General features: G+C 31.3%; 1 protein-coding gene across 11 annotated transcripts in view; it reads right to left on the bottom strand.

The window, feature by feature from the left end:
• ATP8B (ATPase phospholipid transporting 8B) overlaps positions 1–22733 on the bottom strand; it is a 150828-nt gene that overhangs the window by 5741 nt on the left and 122354 nt on the right. For 5 of the 11 annotated variants that reach the window (XM_071890088.1, XM_071890085.1, XM_040717272.2 and 2 more), the window contains 12 exons: positions 17843–18005; positions 16926–17050; positions 14748–14850; positions 14601–14677; positions 14165–14530; positions 11956–12310; positions 11012–11134; positions 10820–10949; positions 9704–9797; positions 5220–5445; positions 1527–1762; positions 589–779 (listed from right to left, as the gene is read on the bottom strand). In XM_071890088.1, the coding sequence (XP_071746189.1) occupies positions 589–779; positions 1527–1762; positions 5220–5445; positions 9704–9797; positions 10820–10949; positions 11012–11134; positions 11956–12310; positions 14165–14530; positions 14601–14677; positions 14748–14850; positions 16926–17050; positions 17843–18005 (2189 nt within the window). Of the gene's footprint in view, positions 1–588; positions 780–1526; positions 1763–5219; positions 7290–9703; positions 9798–10819; positions 10950–11011; positions 11135–11955; positions 12311–14164; positions 14531–14600; positions 14678–14747; positions 14851–16925; positions 17051–17842; positions 18006–21826; positions 21857–22733 lie in introns of those variants that run through there. The other 6 variants (XM_071890086.1, XM_040717273.2, XM_040717271.2 and 3 more) reach the window with 3 other exon arrangements.

Genomic DNA, 22733 nt, shown 5'->3' with positions numbered 1-22733 from the left:
TTTTTCTGAAACAAATGAAATTTTATTTCAAAACACAAATTTTTGATTAAAAAAAGAAATTCGATGATTTACTGTAACAAAAGGAACTTATTGAAAAAAAAAAATTAATGAAGGAACAAAGCAACTCTAACAATGTTTTGTATTTTCTACCATAAAGACTATCCAAGATTGTTATTTAATTAAAGGAATAAAGATAGCTAATTTTCAATGTGAGTAGTAGGTTAACTCCTTCAGTCCTTTTTTCTTTAAAATCTAAGAAACTAATTTAAAAACAAAATAGTATTGATACTTTTTAAAGGTAATTTGCTACTGTAAAAAAGTTCTCAAATACATTCAATCCTTGTTGTTGTTAGAAGAAATCAAAAGAAGAAGACGCCATTTTCAAAGAAAACATCAATTTTTGAAACTTTAAAGATCTCTAAAACTTTTTTTAAATTGTTCCAAATTTGACGGTTGTCGTCTTTTACCCAAATACATACGAATATATTTCACTGGTTATAAGTATATATAAAGACACTTTTTTTTAAATCTATACACATGAAGATTTCCACAATTTTCACATCTCCAAAAATGTATGTTATCATTTACCTGCTTCTCCTTCCGCTAAAAGGCCTAAATGTTTCCTTTGGTTTGGCTTTGGCATGCCTTTGAAGAAGCCTCACTTTATCTGTAAGAGTTGGGTGGACATCAATACGATAAAACCGCCATGCCACGACTGGAAGTAGGATAATTGAAGTTGTAAGAAGACAAGTAAACCAAAAGGTTTCATCTTCTAGAGCCTAAAATAAAGGAAAAAAGATGTAATATAAAGTGCATTTCCAAAAAAAAAAAATTATATATATAGAAAATTTATTATTTTTTAGTTTGTTTGGTTATAATATAATTTCTATTTCATTATTATTATAGATCTACCTCCCTTGAGACTCACTAATGCCTAAAGCAGTGATCAGAATAATAAAAAACTAAGTTTACTTATTAAAAAAGAAATTTAAAGAAGAATTATTTTATTTAAATTAAGTGTAATGTTGCAGCAGTGAGAGGCTGTGTTGTATTGTTGTTCCTGGGTTACGAGTACATGAATTATGTTTAGAAACTTATGAGTGTATGAGCAATAGATCCATTTGAATCCATTTCATTTGTTGTTCATGTATTAAAATATCTTATATTCCTAATATTTTCTTTATATCTACCACAATTACTTACCGCCTATAGCTAAAAATTAGAACTATATTTATAGTCTCTAGACTCAAATGACTCAATAGTACTTATATCTAGGCTATAAAGGAATCGAGGACATTCAAAATTGTGGAGTCGGTCACATTCAAAATTATGGAGTCGGAGTTAAAGTCGGTCATTTTATTTACCAACTCCACAGCCCTGATAGTGACGACTCCAGCCGGGGGGGAGTGTAATAACAAAAATGTGTTTTGTATTCATAAGGTCGATGATACACAGATTCAAAAAAAAGGTACCCATAACCCATACCTACCTAGATATTTACAAATAATCAATAAATACTTGCTTACCATACTGAGAGATCCAATATAACTTCCTTTCAAGACATAGTTATATGAGTATTGCAGGAGGAAATAAAAGATTAGAGATCCCCATATTGTGATGTGGTTGAATATAGTCCAATAGGAAGTGTCTAATGCTATTTGTGCAGTAACAACAACAACTAAGATAGTCGAGACAACGGACCCAAATAACATATGATCAGATAGCGTCAATCCTTCAGATGTTATTTTATTATGATAAGCACCTAAATTAAAAAACCAAAAAAAGATTTTAGGATATTTTAGATGAGCAATAACTAGAGATGTGAAAGTTATCTAAATAGAATACTGTCGAGACTCAGAACAAGACCAAATTTTTCCCCGGTTCGATCTTAAGAGATTTTTTAAGGATCGACTAAGGATATTTCGGTCTAGACTGGACTCGCCGTAGACCACACCTTAATCGCTTTCAAAATCGTGGACTGATTTTTTTTCGGTCTCAATCTATGGACTGATTTTCTCTCCATCCCTAACTCATGAATTGTAAAAATAAGATTTATCCGAGACATTTAACTCCATACATTATAACGTTATTATCTGTGCCCATGTTTAGTAATGAAAATGGTGTGTATTTTGGGGATGTTCAAAGAGTAACCCTGACAGTTTGAAGAATGTTTTAGAGGAGAGCAGCTTAGCTGTCATAATATTTCTTTAGATCAGTTGTAAGAAGGGAAGAGGGGGAGAAGAAAACTAAAAGGGACATTATCAAGAATTACATACTTTGATATCGATCGAGGAGTTAAAAAATAATGAAAACAACTGAGGGAAAGAAAATTCATTCTTCCGATTACCAAAAAAGCGGGGCAGCTAAAAAATACACACGATATACATCACAACCCATGTTCACCACTTTGAAGCACTACTGACGATAGATAGAATACTATACTTCGATAGAATCGGTCTAGACATAATTTTAAATGACACCGATGAAAATTGAATTTTTCTTTGGGATCTGTCCAGACTAAACTTTTTTTAAGGACCGAATTAGTGGATTCCACTAAAAATCATAAGACCCTCAGATTAGTCTGGGATTTTTACACTTACACCCACCATTTAGAGAATGCCATAAAAAATATGGTGAATTTGAGAGACTACATATTTGCTGACAGAGATCACAATGATAAAATATACTGTCCTTGTCTGAAAAAATGATGTCTACAAGAATAGGAGGGGGGTGTTAATTTATGAAAATGAGCAATATAATTTTAGTGGACTACATATCTTGGTAGTTTTTCCATGAATATAAAATTAAAAAATGCCTCCAAGCCCCAATCCCTTCTGCAAAAATTACTTTTTCACACATTAATGCTTATTTTTTTAATCTATCTATTAAATCTACAGGAAGAAACTTGTGAATGTTGTGATTATTCAAGCCTTTTTATGCTTAAAGCAATTGTTATACAATATTTTAAATTAATAAAGTATAGTTTGATATTACCTTAAAACTGTACTTTATTCACATAAAATGTTATATAAGATTAGGCGTACCAAGGCTTTAATGATCACCACCTTCGCAAGTTTCTTCTGATTACCTTGAATATAGATTTAAAAAATATGCATTCATGGGTGGGAAAAGTACTTTTCGCGGAAAGGAGGAGGGGGTATGGCCGTATATTAAAAATTATTTTAATACACCCTTCCCTGAGAGTTAAAATATATCCTTTATTTTTAATGGGTTAGAGGTCAAATTGTATTTATTCTAAAATAGGAAGGGTCCAGGGGTGGCTCAGGTAATAATATCCTATTAAGTAGTATTTACAAGTTAGGTTTTTAAAAAGAGTAGAAGAACATTTATATGGATTGATTCACAAATAATAATAAAAAAATCATATATCCAAAGATTATTTTTGCAAAATACTTTCCTGAAGAATATGTATTTATAGCAAATGGAAAATTTTGGAGATACATTGTTTTGTGTTAAATTTAGTCTTGTAAGGATCCCCGCAATTATCACATCTCTAGCAATGAATATACACACAGAATATAATTGACTTATCGAAATAATGAACTCTAGCTTTAATCATCAAACAGTGCAGCAATATGCTCAAAAATAAAACTTTGTGCAAGATGAAAAATTGATTAACTATATTACAGTAGGAAATACAAACAATCTTATTAAAACTGCTAATGAAAACAAGGAGTAAGTAGTTCGTGCAATATTATTTAACTAATTAAATACAAAAAAAAAAAATAATGATTTAATGTGAGTTTCCACATTTATCAAATGTGTACACGTCAAAAACGTGTTTAGGAATGGATACCTTATTTCTAAAAACGATACATATCATTATAATAAAGAAAACTGTGCCGGTATGTCTCTGGAGGTATCTTTTTTGAATGTGCGCTAAATATCATAGAATTACGTGACTACTTGATCAAATAAATAAGAATGTAGCAACGAGCGCGAGTGACACTCAGCACGTCATATTAAAAAAAATAACAAGTTATAAATAACTGGTTCATTCAGTTATCTATACCTATAAATAAAGGAAAGTTCCACTGTGGAAAACTCATTTTTGAGTGTGCGCAATAAAGGTAACGACATGATCATAGAGAAAGAAATATATAAAGAGACAAGTTACATTTGATGGCAGTTTGGGATTGTGAGAAAGGCGTCTTTTTGAATATCCAGCTTGCGTAAAAGAATTCAGCTACTATATTAAAATATTGCGTAAGAATGGTCAACGTTGATACTACTGCTTTTGTTTTTTGCATAAGTTGACTTAATATTGAATTGATTAAATGATAGGATAAAACAATATCTCCAAAGGAAAAAAACCAAAATTAACTACCTAATGGGTTGCAGTCTTCTCTTTTCCAAATCATTTCCCCCACATCCTTCTTTCTAAACAGCTAAAATTTAGATCAAGCTTATACCCAAATTGTCGTCTCAATATATTTCTTTTTCTAAATATGTTTTTCACACGTCCGATAGATGTAAAAACTCACTTTTATTTATTACAATGAATGATTATTTATTGAAAACCTTCAGAAAAGGACGCTGTCCAAACAAGAGTCTTATTGAATCATATGAGAGATCTTTTGCTGTACTTATTGAAAGAAATTATTTCATTCAAGCTGGGCAAAATTAGATACAATAATAATAACTTTCGTCCATCTTATAAATGTTGATCTAAAGTGTATGTTTAACATAGGATACAACAATGAACATAATAGTGTTGAGACTCGTTCCAAGTCCAATTCTGTTTGAAGTGATTTTTATATTTCGATTTTGACTGATATTCCGGTCCGGTCTGCCATCTCAGGCGCTCAATCGAAATTTAATTGTTTTCAAAACATAAACATATTTCTTTGGTCTCAATTTATTGACTATGTTCTCCCCACACCTGATTTATGAGTTGTAAAAATATAACTTAAGCAAGTCATTTAACTTCATATGACGTGCTTGGAGGTCCATGTTCACTATTTTCAAACACAACCGACATAATGAACCATTCATCCATAGACTCAGCATAGACCGAATATTAGTTGAGACCTATCCGTACCGAACTTCTATAAAGGATCGAAATAGTTTAATCCATATAAAATTTGGATTTTCAAACAGAAAATCAACACTATTACATTCAGGGTTTGATAGCAAATAATAGTCGCTAATTTTGGCCAGCAAAAATGAACAGTGTATAAAAATGTATTTGCCCTTACCGTATGAACAAAAGAACAGAATGCAAGAAGTAAGAAAGCCATGAAGTGCCGATTTAAAAAACTCTCTTTTGTTGAAAAGCGTAGAGTTTAATCCAGGAGTATATAGCTTGGGGTATTTTAGAGAAGAAGCATCGCTTACATCCTGATCAAATACCCCTAAAGCCAAAACGGGTTGACTTGTATAAAATAAATTATACACAGCAATGAACATGGGATCTAGCAGAGTCTGAAAAATAAAGCAAAAATGTGTGAACATACAAACATGTGAGTGTGCCGCAAATGTGAAAGGAAGAGAAATTGCATACATTGAGATTTGGTAGGAATAAATCAAACTTTTAATTTCAAATAAGAAAGCTATGGAATTACATTTAAGAAAATAATTAAGAGTAGTAGTAGTAAATACTGCAGAGTCGTAAATTCTAAGCATTGATGTACGTACAAAAATAAAGATGAGAAACCAAACAATAGCATGACAACCCTGACAATTTTAAAGAATGTATTGAATAAAAAGCCGGTTAGCTGTCAATATAATATATGACCCTATCGCGTGAAGGTTTTTATGAGTAGGCAATCGGTGGAGTGTTTATTATTATCCAAATCTATTATCACTATTACTTAATTCTTGAAGATATAAACTAATCACCTGTGGGTGTGTACAAATGATGGAGATTAAAAATGAGGATTTCCTCGGGAGTTATAATTGAAAGTCCTTCTAAGACTCAGAGTAGAATTGAGGATCGACATGGGAATAATCCTTGCCGCCTACAATTTACTTGCTAGAGAGAGAGTCTATTCCATTCCTCTCATAGCCGTTTGTAGAAGCTAATTTAATAACACGTCAAGTCAGGGTTATCATGTGATTTTTCTGTGCTTACATACAGACTGTTCATATGTTATACAATTCTACTGATGAACGGCCCATCTCCTCTTTGTACAATATACCATATTAGCTGTCATAACGTTTCATTTATTTAGTTGCGGGGAGGCCTGAGATAAAGAAAATAAACACAAATCTTACTCTGTATCTTGCAAGGGCAGTGGGAGGAATGACTACAATGTAAATCCTCAATTATATTCTGATCCCAACCAGGACTTATAGTTCTAAGAACTGCCCAACAGCTTCTAGTGTTACTCTCTATCTTTAATGAGCAAAAACATACACCCCTTTACACTTGGAGCTTGTCCAAACACAAAATATCCATGCATTATTTGGACTTGCATCATCCACAAAAGGCCTGCGTACCGTTTCAAATAAAAATATAGTTTTTGAAGACGGTTTCTTTAGTAACGCCGTGTACGCACAAAATATCATGTACAATCTGCTTGAGCAAATTAAGAGGAGTTATTTTTGACACGCCAAATGCGCACTTTGTCCCTTCTCTAATAATAAGATTCCCATTAGATACATCAACATTTTTAACCAGATCGGATGAAGCAGATTTCTTCTGCAAGGTTTTTGTATCCATATAAATATAAATACAATATAAATGTTTTATAACATTGCCGTGTGAACGGAGCCTTAGATATTCTCTCCTAGATAATTAAGGAATAATTATAACAAGTTTGGATAATAAGCAGATAAAGTTCAGATTCCCGAGAACAATCTTGCACGCGATATTTTGCTTACAATTTATGACTCTATAAATAATACAAAAACAACGAGATAGGAAATATACAATAATAAAAAACAATAAAAATCAACATTGATATAAATAACATATAAAAAATCATGTCCATATGAAAATGTGCTTTTTGTTTGTTTGTTGAAAGACAATAATTACTCATGCGCTTTACAATTCTAAAAAAAAAGTAAAGAATACGATAACAATGGCACAATTTTTTACCCAAAACCATTAAGAAAATGATGAGCGAGGTAAAGATTCCTTGCAATGCTGATTTAGCAAAGATGGCCCGATTAAAGAATAAATTCTTAATTCCCGGAGTATATAAACTTCCATATCTCAGTGAATAATACTCGGAAACGTCTTGATCAATAATTCCAAGTGCAATAATAGGCATGGAAGTGTAAAACAAATTATAGGTCGAGAGGAAAAAAGGAGACAACAAGGACTTGAGAAAGAGAGAATGAGAAGATATTTAGTAAAAAGACATTCAATTATAGTTGATTAATTAGAAGGAGGATGTAGCGGTCCTAAAATTTGAGACGTCAAATTCGGTTCTGTCCTCTAAGTCTAAGGATTAAAAGTAGAAACGATTTTTAGGTTCAGTAATAAGGGCGTTGATGTGATTATATTTGAGGAAGGGGGTATGGGGTGGGGAGAGGTCTTTACATATTTTTTTATTTTTTTTGAACAGAAATCCAAAAATGAAAATATTTTGGAAAAAAAATTCAAAAATTAAATTTTTCCCAAAAATATCAATATATTAAATTTTTTGAAGAAAACTTCTAAGTCCAGTTATTCTCAAAAAATTTATAAATCATAAGCTATTCGCGAAAAATTTCAAAAAACCTTATCTGTGGGAGGCTCTGGCTTGGGGGCCACAGCCTCCCCATCCGATCTCCCCCCCCCATTGAGTTATGCACCACTTGTAAAATATTCTTTCAAATCTCTAGTACCCTCTGGAGTGCCTCCAAGTACCCCATTTAAGAACCCCTCAATAGACAAATCTTTCCTAATGGCGTCATCATACATAACAACCGGTGATCATTAAAAGGTTGTGACTACTGATTAAAAATTTGCTGTCGAATTTGTCCATTAGAGAATACTTTTTTCAAATTAGTCGATAAGAAAACGTTCTCTGTCAAAACAAAAATTAAATTTTCCGTAATTTTTTTTTTTCAATGTTATTTTATGTAATGAATGAGATGCACTGATTAGTAAATGATATACTAGTGACGTCATCAGGGTTTTTTGTAAGATTTTTTTTGGGGAAGGCCATTGAGCCTTTTTTTTTTTTTTTTAGAAGTTTTTTGTTTTTTTATAAATACTAAATTTGATAAATACTTTTTTATTTGAAGAGAAAATAACTTTTTTTTTTAAATTATTGAGCTAATTTTTTTTTAGCTGATACTAAATTTGATTAATGACATTTATTTTTAAATAGGGAAATTGATTAAATTTTCTCAAAAATTAAGACATTTATAATTTTTTATAATTATATTTAATTTATTGTTCAAAAAACTATTTCTTCAAATTTATCAGAATAAAAAAATGATGTAAATATCGTCCTTTCCAAAAAATTATACTTTTCTTAAGTTTTACTTGCAAAAAAAAAAGAAGGTCAATTGTCAAAGATTTGTCAAAAATTATTGTCATAGTCCAGACAGAGACAAGAACTGACATATTTACGTCAAATATTTAGGACCGATACAGCCTTATTAATGAGTAATAAATGGACATTTACATAAATACTTTATATAAATAGATACAACATAAGAAAAGATGTCCTTTTTGTAACGAAAAAACACAATTTAGGAATTAGAAAAGGAAAAAATCATACAAAAGGGTGCAAGAACAAAATTTCCCGGTCTATTTAACCGCATTTTTTTAGACAGGCATTGTGCAATTTTTTTATCATGTGATTGCATCATAAACAAGCTTTTCCTTGCTGCAGTTTTTGTCTTGAATCGACTACCAAATCAATGAAGGCGTCATGTATCCGACTTCCTCAACGTATAGATAGCCCAACAAAACATCGCTGCCATCTTCAAAGTCAATGTGAGGATTGGAATATCTAGCATCCCAAAAACGTAGGCAAGGGACGTTTAGAGTTCCAGGGAATGTAGTTCTACGCTCTTCTAATTTCTGAACAAAGGACATTTGGCCTCCTTCATCCCATGAATTGAACCCCCTTGATTACTTTTGGTGGGGCGCCATTGAGGGCATTACATATGCAAACCAACAACAAAATATGAACGATCTGAAGTATACCCTCTCCAAGATCTGGCCAACTACCCTTATGACAACATTGTCAAAGTCTGTGCCAGCTTCAGGCACCGTATTGAGACTGTCATTGCTTCTAATGGAGACCATATCGAATAAGATGTAGCCTCTGTGATTTGCCGATAATGTTTATAAATATGTCTTTTTCAAATAAATTAAATCAATTTGGAGCCATAAAGATTTGTTTTTGCTGACCGGAAAAATTTCCTTCAGCACCTTCTAACAGCCAGTTTATATTAACAACAAGGGTTTTAATTCAGGTGAACCATACGTCTTGCTCCCGCCTTCTCCTCACGCTCATCTTTTTTTTTTTTTTTTTTTTTTTTTTACAAAAATGGCATCCTTAAACATAAGTACATGACAAGACCAAGATTACAAATAAAATGACAGAAGGAAAGAACATACACGTTTTTCATTAAGAAATGATAACTTGCCCTAAGCCATTAGTTTAGAATAAAAATATTATTAACAAATAAAAATTAAAATTAAAGTTCAACCAGTAGCAGGATATTAAAATGTTGTTAGGTATACAGCTGTCTTGTATAGTTCTTATAATATTAATAATTTTTCATTACTTACTTGGGCACTAAAGCCACAGAAGAATGCGTACCAAAAGTGACAAAGAGTGAACGCAAAGTTCTTGTAGAAAAAATAGCGAAGGAATTTGCACATTCTGGAAAAACAAAGCAATGATTATAAATAATTTTTTATATGTTTTGTGTCAACTTAAAAACAGTTTTGGTCAAAAATCAAGAAGAGGAAGAAATCATAATTAATTTATTTACTTCATATAGAGATAGTATTAAGTCGATCGTTATTTATTCGGTCCAGTCCAGTCTAAGGACCAGCCATATATGTCCTTAGGACTGTCAGTACTAAAACCATTTAGATAAAATATATATAGGCCTTACTCTGAATAAAAATTAGGGACAATTTTTGAAGCCAAATGTCATACATCAATCCCTCCAGACCTTGTATGAAATCAACCTTTACTTCGATAAAAAGTGAAAAATTCAATTAAAAAAATATATACCCAAATGTAAATACAGTGAGGATCGAACAAAAAATATTTGAAGCGTCTCTATGTTGTTAACGTACTTATAAATTAATTTTATGTTTTAGTCAAGTACGACGGCGTTCACTTCTTCTTCACATCATAACTCTTATTTTTTTTAACTCTATGACTAGAACTGATTTAAAAAAAAGAATAATGTTGATTGACGTCATCAAGGACCGAACTGATATTTTTTTTGGAGTGAATTCCAGGACAAAACTGGACCGGGCCGAGAGAGAACTCTTCTGTCCTAAATAATGACCGACATTACACTACATATATCCCAAAATTTAATTTGCGTCAATTACAAGCTAAGTATTCAAATTTACGGGATGAATTAAGATACCCAAGGACTTTAGCTATAGTTTAAAACCCTAATTTGAGTTAAGAGACTTATATTGACCCTACCATGACTCCTTTCATAAAAACATAAGTCAATTTCACATTACTTCATTGTGAAGATCAATTTAGGATATTTTAAGTACAATTTGAGGTGCACTCAAAGGTTTAAAAATTATTTGTTGATATAAATTCGTTTAAGAGTGCAAGTGTACTCCACACTCAGAGTTTATAAAATCACTCTAGCTTGTTTTTGTGTTGATTACCCACATACATAAAAAAAAAAATAATAACTAAAGTACCTGTAGTATGACCACCGCCCGTGAACGAGTAACAGTCTTTCTAAAAATCTAAACTGAGCAAGAGAGTAATCAGAAGCCAGAACAGCTTGCATTCCCTCTTGACCAGAAATACCCACTCCGATGTGCGCAGCTAATAAAGATACGAAATATGAATTCATTGGTATAAAATAGACTAAATGAATAACTTTTTACTTTTTATCATGGAAACATCGTTAGCTCCGTCTCCAATAGCTAGAGTAACAGCCTTTTTGTACTTTTTTACTAGCTCTACAACTTGAGCTTTTTGTAAAGGTGTGACTCGACAACAGATAACAGCTGAAATAAAGAGATAATATAGGTACAATAATATTTACGAATGATACCTAATAGAAGGATGTGGGATACATGCCTTGACACTTGCCGCAGCTTTTTGGGATTTTCTTCTTTGAACTTATAGAAATTTTTAAGGACTTCTTTTTCCGGGACTTGACTAAATTTTTTTTTTTTTTTTGGGGGGGATGGAGTGCTTTTTGACATACATTTTTGTAAGGAAATATTAAAAAAGTTGGATAAATGAATAATTGTTTTAAAGAAACACACTATTTTGGATAAGTTAAGTTGCATTCCAAAATTGCGACAAAGCCAAAAATAATAGAGTTTTCTTTTCTCCAAATTTGACAAGCTTTCTTTCAAAGCGGGAGGGGGGCGTGTGGATTGGTAGTCAAAGGCCTGCTTTTTCATTTTTGGAACAAAGGTTGCGAGATAGAAAAAAATATCCGATATTAAGAAGTCCTTAAATATAATAACTAAATTGCTTAAAGCTACGACGAGGGGCAAGGTATGATGCACCCATTTTGGAACTAAAGTTACTGAATAAGTAACAATATACACGTAATCATCATTATCAGGGATGTGAATATTGGCTAAATAAAAAATATTAATGCTTCTAATAATTATTGCTCCTAATTAGAAAATTCTAACTTTTCAGAGCACTATAGTTTAAAGTTATTTCTTTCGCCAGATATGTCGTCTCTCAAAGTTATAAAATTATTTCACTATGGTTTTTAGGATCACCACAATTTAGCCAACAGTATCATCCCAAATCTTATATATTCAAATCATTATACAATTAAATTTCATAAAAATATTGAACATACCTTGGCATTTCTCTGCGACACTTAGGAAGAGAAGCTCTAACTGAGGAGTTAAAGCAAACACAAGAGAATGTCCGTTTACAATAAGAGCAAAGCCTCCGCTACCTTCAGGGTTAAAGACAACACTGATAGGAGACTTGTTACCATCATGAGGGAAATGAGGCCGAGGTTTGTCATAGTAGACATTATTCCGTTCATCATCACTGAAAAAGGATGAATCACTGAAGGTGAGCATGGAAATAGAGTCTCTATGATTCCCATCCTTTATAAACTCATGTTGCTTCTCAGCTCCATTAACACCGCCGTTCATAGAACTCATGATGTTATTTCGAATTTGAAGGAGTTGCGTTTGAACAGCCTGAAGAAAGATAGAAATAAAATTATCAAAGATACTCAGTAAATAACTATTTGAATCACAGAATGATATTATCATGTCTTAGTATTTGGGAACAAAAAAAAACGTTGTTAAATTAAATCCGAGTTGTACGGAGACTTTTTTAGTATTAAACCCCGTACAATGGGATAAATTATTTTTCAAAGTCCACAGTTCACTAGTTTTCCTTTGTATTTTAGTATGGTTAGGACAATAAAAATTTTTATTCGGCATAAATTATTCAAAATAATGTATGCCAGAGAAGATACTTGTAAAATAATATGAAAACTTAATAAGCATTGCAAAAATTTACTTAATTTTTAATCCGGTCACTTCAATACTCTAAAATGTAAATAATCGGAACTTAACCTATAATTATTCAGCAACCTTATAAATTTCAAGCTTGTAATTTAAGTAACAACCACAAGTTTTAAGTCGATGTATCAAATCAAATACTTGTAAGACACTCCCCTCTATGCAACAATATACACTTCTATAGTATGAATATATATATAGGCTGAGTATGAACAAACCTATCAACATCTACAAAGAAATTGTTTATTTCAATATATAGTTTTTGTAATTAATTATCATAATATAAAATATTTTAGGGGAATATACCGCACTATTCGTGGAGTAAGTATAATTCAAATCACGAAATCGGCGGTGTTTGAAATTGCGTTATGTGGGGACCCCCTGTATATGAAATTATATAACTAAATATTTCATTTAAATCCATATTAAACTATTCTCATGGTTTTAGATGATTTTGACCCAAACATAACAAAAGTAAAGACTAAATGTAAAGTTCGAACATATTATATAAAAACATGAAAAGGCATCAAATATGTCATGCGGCAAAATAACCAAGAAGCATAAGTATATGCAGCAATTTTACGGGTCAATATACTAATATCTGCCAGGTGTTATTTAATAAATACTATACTTTTGTAAATGATTTTTTGTAGGTATGATGAATCTCAATCCAAAATTTCCGTAAATAATAACTATTATTATTTAGCTAGTATTGTTCTGTGTTTACAATAAAAAGTTATCTAATATATCAACGCATTTTCTAAATGTCAACAAAATCCTCAATCAGATGTCAAGCATGCGGCAAACCAATGCCAAAGTGTGCCAAATTTATAAGGAATGAAACTGTAAGCCAAATAAAAATTCGTCTTATGAGACAATGGGACCTGGCGATCTTTATATTGCTACGTCACCCAAAATTTTTGTATGATCATGCTTTTTATTGGCTGAAGCACTTTTGGCCCCCATTCTAGGCTCACATCAACAACTTTGATTACACAATGTGAGCACACAAAAAGGCATGGTCCTTTGTTAAACAGTTAATGAATGAACAAGTCTCAAGATAGGCTATATTATTAAGATAACTTTATGACTACAAGACCAATAGGCTTGAATAAAAAATGAAGTTTAGGTTCTTAGTAGGGAAATGTCAAAATATCAAAGGGCCTCTAGTAAATGTTGAAAAATAAACTGTACAAAAATGTTTCATTAATATTAAGGCTGTCAAAATTAAATTTACACTTGGATCGTTTTAGAACAAACAGTTACCCAATGAGTTTGAATGATTACGTATTGCATCCCCATTTTTGTATTTGTATATGCTAAATTGCGTTCGTTACTCTTTTTTGCATAAATTATGTATAAGGGAGTATTCAAACAAATTGTCATCATTTGGGAAATGATATCATCATTTATTTTTGATAGCAACATATATTTTAGTCAAAAATGTTTTAAATATCAAATAAGATTTCGAATAGGGGTGCTGGGAGAGATTGAAGAGAAACAGTATCCATGAAAAATACTTACCTCAAAAGTTTGGCCATCAATAATATAGGGTTCTTCATAAAGATCATCCCTTAGTAGCTGACAAGAATAACCGATGTTTATAGCAGTCTCCTGCTTATCCCCAGTGAGAACCCAAATCTTTATTCCCGCTAAATTAAGGTTAGAAATAGTTTGAGCGACACCATCCTGAAGTTTATCCTCAATGGCCGTTGCACCGAGAAGTTTGAGATTATTTTCTATTTGATCATATACATTGTCTAACTTTTCTTCTCTGTCTTCCAGAGATATCGCTGCTTCATGATGTGCATGCTTCCAGTCCTCAAACTGAGATTCTGTAAGATCCTTATAACCGACGACCAGCGTCCTTAGTCCCTCAGATGCGAATTTCTATTGAATAAAGATTATATATATTCATGTTTTTTTTTAAAAGAACTGCGTTTAATCAAATGATCCTTACGTCCAAATGATCCTGAGTCTTTGATTTAAGATCTTCTTGATCTCCTGCTAATCTCTGAAGAATGACTGTATCAGCACCTAAATATAATGTATACAATAGTTAATTATACAAAATAGTATGTAGAAAGTCAAAAGACGTTTTTCATACCTTTACAATACAATCTAATCTTATCATTTCTTTTAAGAATGACAGACATACGTTTTCGAACATTATTAAAATCCAGGATGCATAAGAGTTCGTAGACTTCCGACTGGGCATTCAATATAAAACAAACAAAACAATCGTTAGATTAGATAAAATTATGTTAAATATATACAACAGAGGTAGAAAAAAAGTCAAAGTCAAGTTTTAAGTCTTTGTGATCACGTCGAGCTTTTCTATCCAGTCTCAACCCCGATTGTCTAAAGGGAAAGGAAAAGTTTGAAATCGTGTCTTTTTCTATTTTTTTTCTCAAAATTATTAAAAAAGATATCGTCTTGGTTACAAACTTTACTGTCCAAATTTTCTTCCTAAAAAAGTGTATTCGGAATATTTTTTTTAAATATTCCTTTAATTCGTCAGATGGAGTTGCATTGATTAAGGGGTCACATACAGGGTTGTTCAAAAGTTTTAAGCTTCAATATTAACGCAATAATTAATTTATCAGTAAAATATCTAAATTTAGTTTTATTGAAAGTATGAAAGTATATTTATAGCAATGTTTTTTATGAATGACTTATTCTATATATCATTTTAAACCATTGATGGTAATTTACGTGGAAATGAGTTGCATGGGGTATTTTTTCAGGTAGTTTATGTCATGCAGCTACGACGGTATTTCTTACAGTATCCAAACTTTGATAGGACCATACTTTCACTTTCGACTGTAGATACACCTATACAAAATAATCGCAGGGATTGGCATCTGGACTTGAAGGTGGACACATTGAATGTGCTGTTCCAACCATTCTTAATTCGGTGTCAGGTATGTATTGGAGCCCCATCTCGCTGGAAAATGATGAAGGGTTTACCTTCAAGCCATGAAGCACCACAAGTTCTAAAATCCTTCAGATGTGGTTCATACGGAGACCTTCGGGCAAAAAAGAACTAAGTGGAGTTGGATCCAGAACTCGAAACTCTAGCCCAGCTCGGCTGTTGGTAACAACAAGTATGTTTATATCGTCTAAGGACAAAAGATTGTACCTGGACCCAATCCAATTGTTTTGGTTATTCAATTTTTGCTTCAAATCCCACTTTTTTTTAATAGCTGAAAACAATTTTCGTCCTCAGCGTACAAACTTGTAACAATTCTCGGTAAATGTTCGACTCTCTTCCCTCTAGTACTGGCTTATATGGGGCATGACCTTCAAATCCTCGCGGAAAATTCAACACGATGACGACGTTGAAATTTCTATTTCATCACCCATTTTGGACATCGATCTAGTTGGATTCCGATTAATCTTTTGTCGATGTATTTCGATTTTCTTTCAACTTCGTACAGTCCTGGGGCGACCGTATTTTGGTATATCATTGACGGAGCTCCTTAATTGTATATTTAATCAAACTTATGCTTATTTTTATGGATAGAAGTTGATAAATTTGAATTGGCATTTTTCCATGATTAAGAAGAACTTCGACTTCATTCCGTAAGTGGTGCATGACGACTGAGAGGGCAAACATTTGTTTGACCCTAGTTATGCCTTTTGGTTAGGTTTGAATCTCTTTTTAATGTCAGCCAATCACATTCACGATTGATTGATTTGGCGTCAGAATAATTACAATGTAAATTGCGAGTTTTAAAACTTTTGAACAACCGTGTATTTATGACGTCCAGTTGACAGAAAGGAGGGGGTACGGGATATTTCGGATTCCACTACATTGAGAACTGAACATTAAAAATTTAAGACGTCAATCCAGGGGGAGAAGGGATATCAAGTTTTGAGCAAAAATGATTAGGAGTGGAATTGTCTTTCAAGCCCATATACATTAAGTATATTTCCTTCTCTAGGAACGAACGAGACACGAACGTACGCACATTGAGTTCAAGTGAATAATTTTTGGCCGAAATCGTTGTACATTAAGCTACATGTTTTTTTTTAAATTTTGTCTCTTTAAAAAAAAAATATTTGCCAAATTTTCTATTTTTCTAAAATTTGGTTTGTCTAATTTGACATTTAAAAAAAGACATTCTCGCCCACCACCTCCCTCCCAAAAAAAACTAAAAATTAATACTAGTGACAGCCCTTGTCGTAAGTCTCAAGCAAGTATGGACTCAAGTCGAGTCGCAAGTCTCGAGTACAAATACCCACCTCTGATACATAAATATATAGGTAACAAATAACTTACAATTCCATTTGATAAAATGGTAATGCTTCTGGGGGATCTTTGAGTAAACACAAATCCAAAATTACGTGCTGCCGAGACTAAAGCATTCTCATCCGGAGATTGAGCTTGATATTCAAGATTACCGTCTACAATTAAAAAAAAACAAAAAAAAACGCACTATAATTTTCCTGAATTAAGCTTTTGATTCAATTCATCAAAGGATTAATATGTACACATTAATTAAACTCCCATTTAATAAATAGCACATTAAAACATGTATAATTATGGCTATTCATATAAATTTACTTAATCTGATTAAATTCCATTTAACATTTAAAAAATAACTTTTATTTAAATTGAACCTTTACAAAAAACTTATCTTTTGTAATACTTTAAAAGAAAGTATTCCAAACATAATAGAATGTCCATAAGGAATTTTATATTAATATAAATGTATTACAGTCATTTATAAAAAGGTCGTTCAAAAAAAACCTTTAATAAAAGACCTCAATACGTACATTAGAGAGGTTTGTTTTTCAACTTTTTCGAAATTTCGATTACAGCTAATAGTGAAATTATTTACCTTTTTAGAAAGGAAATATCAAAATTTTCTTATGTTACTCAACCTTTTTGCTCCATAGGGGAGTTTCGGAAAAAATAATGTTTTTTTATGGGTTACCTATCATAATTAATAAATGCAAAATAATTATTAATGTGTTATTTTAATCCTTCCTTTACGAAATAAATAACTTTTGTCTCCTTTAAAACTTTGAACCTCCGTGAGACATAAAGATAACATGGTAAGAAAATGAAATTTTCCATCGATTATTTTCTTATCAATTGACAACTTTTCCGAACTAATATTAAATAAATTCGAAAAAAGTTGAAAGGGAAACCCCCCTAATGTATATTGACTAATAATAACATAATCAACTTACCCGAATTAATCTCTGGCATTACTGTATGGCATACAGCTAGAAGTCTAAAAAACTCCTCCGCATTTTCCTCGCCACGTTTAATATCGTCCAATAATGATTGATCAAAGAACTGAAACGATGGCTCGCTCATAGGATTCGAAGAAAAGTCGCATTTCTTTGATCCCTGAAATAAAAATCAATTAGATTGCCACAAATACAACTATTCAATAACTTAGCACCAGTCGAGAACAAAAAAAAAATTTTAATTCCATATTTTATTCTATGAGTACTTAGTTTTTTTCGTATCTTATCTGGTTTGGTGTTATTCTCAATTTGAATTTTTGTATTTTTTTTACACTTTTAGGTTTGAGACACCTACAAGATCGTCCACGAGAGATGACGCCATGATGCAGTTGATTATTTCATGATCTCTCACAAGTCCATGCAAAAAAATTCAGTTTAATTTGATTCGAAAAGGGTGTGGTCATCACTTCATTTGACTAAATCAGTCATATTTTGATTTTTTCTTAAATATATACTTTTTTGCAAAAAATATGAAAATATCTGAGGTGTTCTTAAATTTTTGCAAATGACTATATCAGATAATGGGGCATGGGTGTTGAAAAAAAAAAAAAAAAAACGAAAGAGGGTGGCGCCATCTTGCAATAAAATAAAATAACTCCCTGATTGATAATACTTTAAAAATTCTAATTAACCAGATTTGATACGGAAAAACCCCATTACGGATTTATGGTAGGCGCGTCAAGTACTTCTAAAATAGAATATGAAATTTAAAAAAAGTCCAATTTTGTTGACTTGTGCATTGTATCACTAATTCAAAAACAAAAACACAGTTATGTCCATAAATCATGCAAATAAATAGGAATAATCTGAATAATTGAAGAAAAATATGGTTCATGCAAAATGATGTACAAGCGAAACACATAAACACTTTTTTATCAACCAATGAACCAAAAGAAACAAAAGTAAGTTATATGTGTAAGAACGTAAAATATATGATGATCCTTTTTTAAAAGAAACCCCTAAATTTTATGCTTTCCATAAAGTGCTTTCAAGTGACGTGAGCATGGTTGATGTCGGCCATTTTAGGGCCCTAAACAACCAAGTTAAAATAAAAATCCTTGTACCCTTAATATTAAGGAAAATAATAACGACTGAATGTCAAAAGTGGACCAACAAATATAACGACCTTATTGTCTATAAAAATATATCCCTCGATTGCCTAGTTTTATTATATATCTGACCCTAATGTCCATTAAAAATATATTATTACATCTTTATACAGATCTTATTTCCCTAGTGTAGAGAGTACATTAAATATTACAATGGAAATAATAATATATTTTTCTCTAATTACTAATGATGGGAAGATTAAAAAAAAACAAAAAAAAAAACCCCATGCTGATAACTATGCAATTCAACTAAATATACCTGATTTCGACTCTTAAATATCTTAAATATTAGTTAAAAATACAATTTTGCTATCAGGGGCGTCAACAGGAATGTATTTTAGGGCGGGAGGGCCTTTGTTTTTTGGTATTTTTGGAAAAAAAATCCAAAAACTAAAAATAAATTGTGAACAGTTATTGATTTCTGAAAAAAAATTTAATATTTGAAATATTTTGTGGATAGCTTTTTTTTTGAAATTTTCGATATATTTTTTCAAAAAAATTCAACCCCAAAAATAATCAAAATATATTTATACTATGCTACTGACGTCCCTGGAAAAGTGATGGTGAAGTTTGAAGACTATAAAATGCAAAGTTCTTTTAAATAAATTTTATATACACGTATACGTGTACAGTACACGCATGATAGATGTGGTAACCCATCTAAAAAGAAACATTTTTTTGCATGCATTCATTTCCTATAAACAAAATTATAAGATGTCTTCATTAAAAAACTCGAGTCTTAAAAAAGAAAAATTTGCACTATGTCACATATTTTAAGATCATGTTCATTATACAGGGTGGTGTATTAATAAAATTTTGTTCTTCACAATGAATAAATCTAAATTAGTAAAATAATGTACACAAAACAAAAACATGGACCTCAAATACCTTCACTCATTTACACACCCTGGATCAAAAAATGCTTACGAATGTAACATATTTGTAGATTGTGAATAGAATAAAACTGTAATTTTTATTTACAAAAATCCTATACCTATTAAATAACGTGAGTCAAAAGAGATCCATAAAGCCGGTAGACATTTTTATGCCTATCAAGGAAATAATTTTTATGTCTGTCACCTCTTTCCGTAACACCTCATTACCTTAATTCTATGATGCAACCTTTCCGCAAAAAAGAAAAAAAAGTCCCCAAATTATTTGATAGTTCGCCAAATTAGTCAATCATACCAGCTGCCATTTATATCTTATGTTCTCCCAGACTATCACTTTCATGTTATTTTTAAAATGAATAACATATTATTAAAATCAGCATAGTATTATATAACACTAAAATAGTAGTTATTCGTGTAATATAGCCAAATTTATTCATAGAAATAATAAAACGGTCAATATATATATATTAAATTAACGTGAAGAGATGACCAAAAAATTGTATTCCTGTCCTTTTGGAAAGGGAGAATTTATATTTAATAACTTATTACTTCGTTTATAAATCAAAAATAATAAATTATGAAATGGCCATGACGTATCAAGAGAAAGGAGGCAATCGACAGCTGACAAAAAAATACATAGTGTCTTTTTGTGTTAGTGAGGTAACACCGTGTTAGGTGTCCATAAAAAGGACTAACGCTTTAAAACAAAGAAGCAAAATGAAGACCACATCATCAATATTAGTAAAAGGTAGTTAAAACACCTTTTTTGCGCTAAGAACGTTGAATACTACGTAGTCTCTATTAATTCATCCTATTAACTGAATTAACAAGCTAAATTCTGCAAAGTAAAGAACATGTTACATAGAACAAAAGGAAAAATTACAAAAATGATGAAGTGACGTCATCTGTGGTGTCATAAAAAAGGACACCAACTCAGGCTATATTTTGTATGGAAGCTTAAATACAGACTAGCATTTTGATTTTATAAGATGGGCCATTGAATGACAAACCTCACAGAAACCGAAGCAAAATCCGGACACAACTGGATATAACCAAGATTAATATAAATGCAAGGTTATACCATAACGCTTTTACGACTCAGGTTTGCCTTCTACCACGCTTTTTAATAGTGACTTCAAAGAGTATATACTGTTACTATTAATCATATAATAAGTAGCATTATATGCTGTTAATATACAGTTGTTGCGCTCTTTGACATCAAAATATGTCTGTCTTGTCCAACATTAAATTAAAAATTATAGAAAGCCCGATTACATGGTGTTCAAACCAAGTAATTCTATTAACCTTAGATATTACTAAGGTGCCCAATCACTCTCTTCTCCTTGCCTCAATATGTGCCAATTTATCCTCATGTCCAGAAATTATAAAATCATGATATATATCACTCAAAGAGAATAAACAGCAAAGTTATTTCTCCAAATTTTAGCCCCCTCACTCTTCTGACCTTCACTTAGTTTACTCTTTCGTTTGTGGATATTTTGAGTAACTTAAAAAAACAACCTCTTATACCAAAAAGGGGTATCTAATCGGCGCCATCAAGTAACAAGAAATCTTATTGTGAGCAAGTTTGAGAGGCAGTATCCAGGCCCTTAGCATTAACAATCACTGATATTCTTCAATAATTTCCAATTATATAACATTGATATACAAAAATTTCATGATGTTTTTAAGTTAGATAGTTGCCGAACAAATATTTGACTCAAACACCCTGTATATACATTTTTATAATAATAAAAAAATCAGTATCTCATGCATCAACACGATATTTGTGTACGTATTTACAACTCTTTTTTTGTGTGTGAGTGAAAAGGATAAAATTAAAAAGGTAAAATCATAGTCAAAAAAATAACTAGTAAAATAATTTTAGTTTTTTTAGTTATATTTCATAAAGGGCTTACCAAATAATTAGCCAAGTCTATGATAGATATCTGTAAAAAGGTTACAAAAAATAACTTTTACCAAATAGTAAACCAACACACTATAAAATATAGTATCCTTAACAAAGAAAACTTTCCACAAATGTGGTGCGCCGACATAAAAACAATATTGAACAAAAAAATGAAGAAAAATAGAAAATCTTAATTTTTTTATATATACTAAAAAATTACCCACACTCAATTCTGGCTTGTTTTGTGGTGACGGGCCACAAATTCATTAAAATTATGATGCATTAGAAAAAAAAACCCATATATTTATCTAAGATGTAATCAATCTTGTTTACCGCATTATTATTTGACCTATGCAGTTTTATTTTGTCTTTTAAAAGCATCAAAGAAATACATATAGGGCATAATATTTATATATTTGTTACGTGATCGAAATTGTAGACTATGTTTACTGAAACTATAATCAAGAAGATGAGATCTTGGTCTGACAATTCTTCGTTTTTATTTTAAATGCATAAGATACGACAAGGCTTATTTTCTATATTAATACTAAATATTTATTTGCTTGTCCATATGTAATCTGTACAGTGATTTTTGTCCTAAGAAATAAGAATGCAGACATTAATGAAACATTGCAGGGGTTTTGCCTGTAGCATCTAGCCTGCGCTTCATATTAAAAAAAGAAAATAATTACATCATAGATAATAAAAATAATGTTTAGGAACGAGCGTGTGTAGCTAAGGCTACGCCAGGTAGCGCTCTATAGACTAAAGTACTCCATGGCTCATCACATCATATTTTATCATGCTGTTTTCATTATTCTCTCATTCTTGAGGAGAGGACTATTGAGTAACTAAGAGTGAGCGTGCTCAAGAAAAACAGAAAATTAACCTGAGTATTTCTTGGGGAGTTATATTTT

The sequence above is a fragment of the Lepeophtheirus salmonis genome, chromosome 7 (assembly GCF_016086655.4).
Source record: "Lepeophtheirus salmonis chromosome 7, UVic_Lsal_1.4, whole genome shotgun sequence".
Taxonomy (NCBI): domain Eukaryota; kingdom Metazoa; phylum Arthropoda; class Copepoda; order Siphonostomatoida; family Caligidae; genus Lepeophtheirus; species Lepeophtheirus salmonis.
This window is presented reverse-complemented; position numbering and strand designations above follow the sequence as displayed.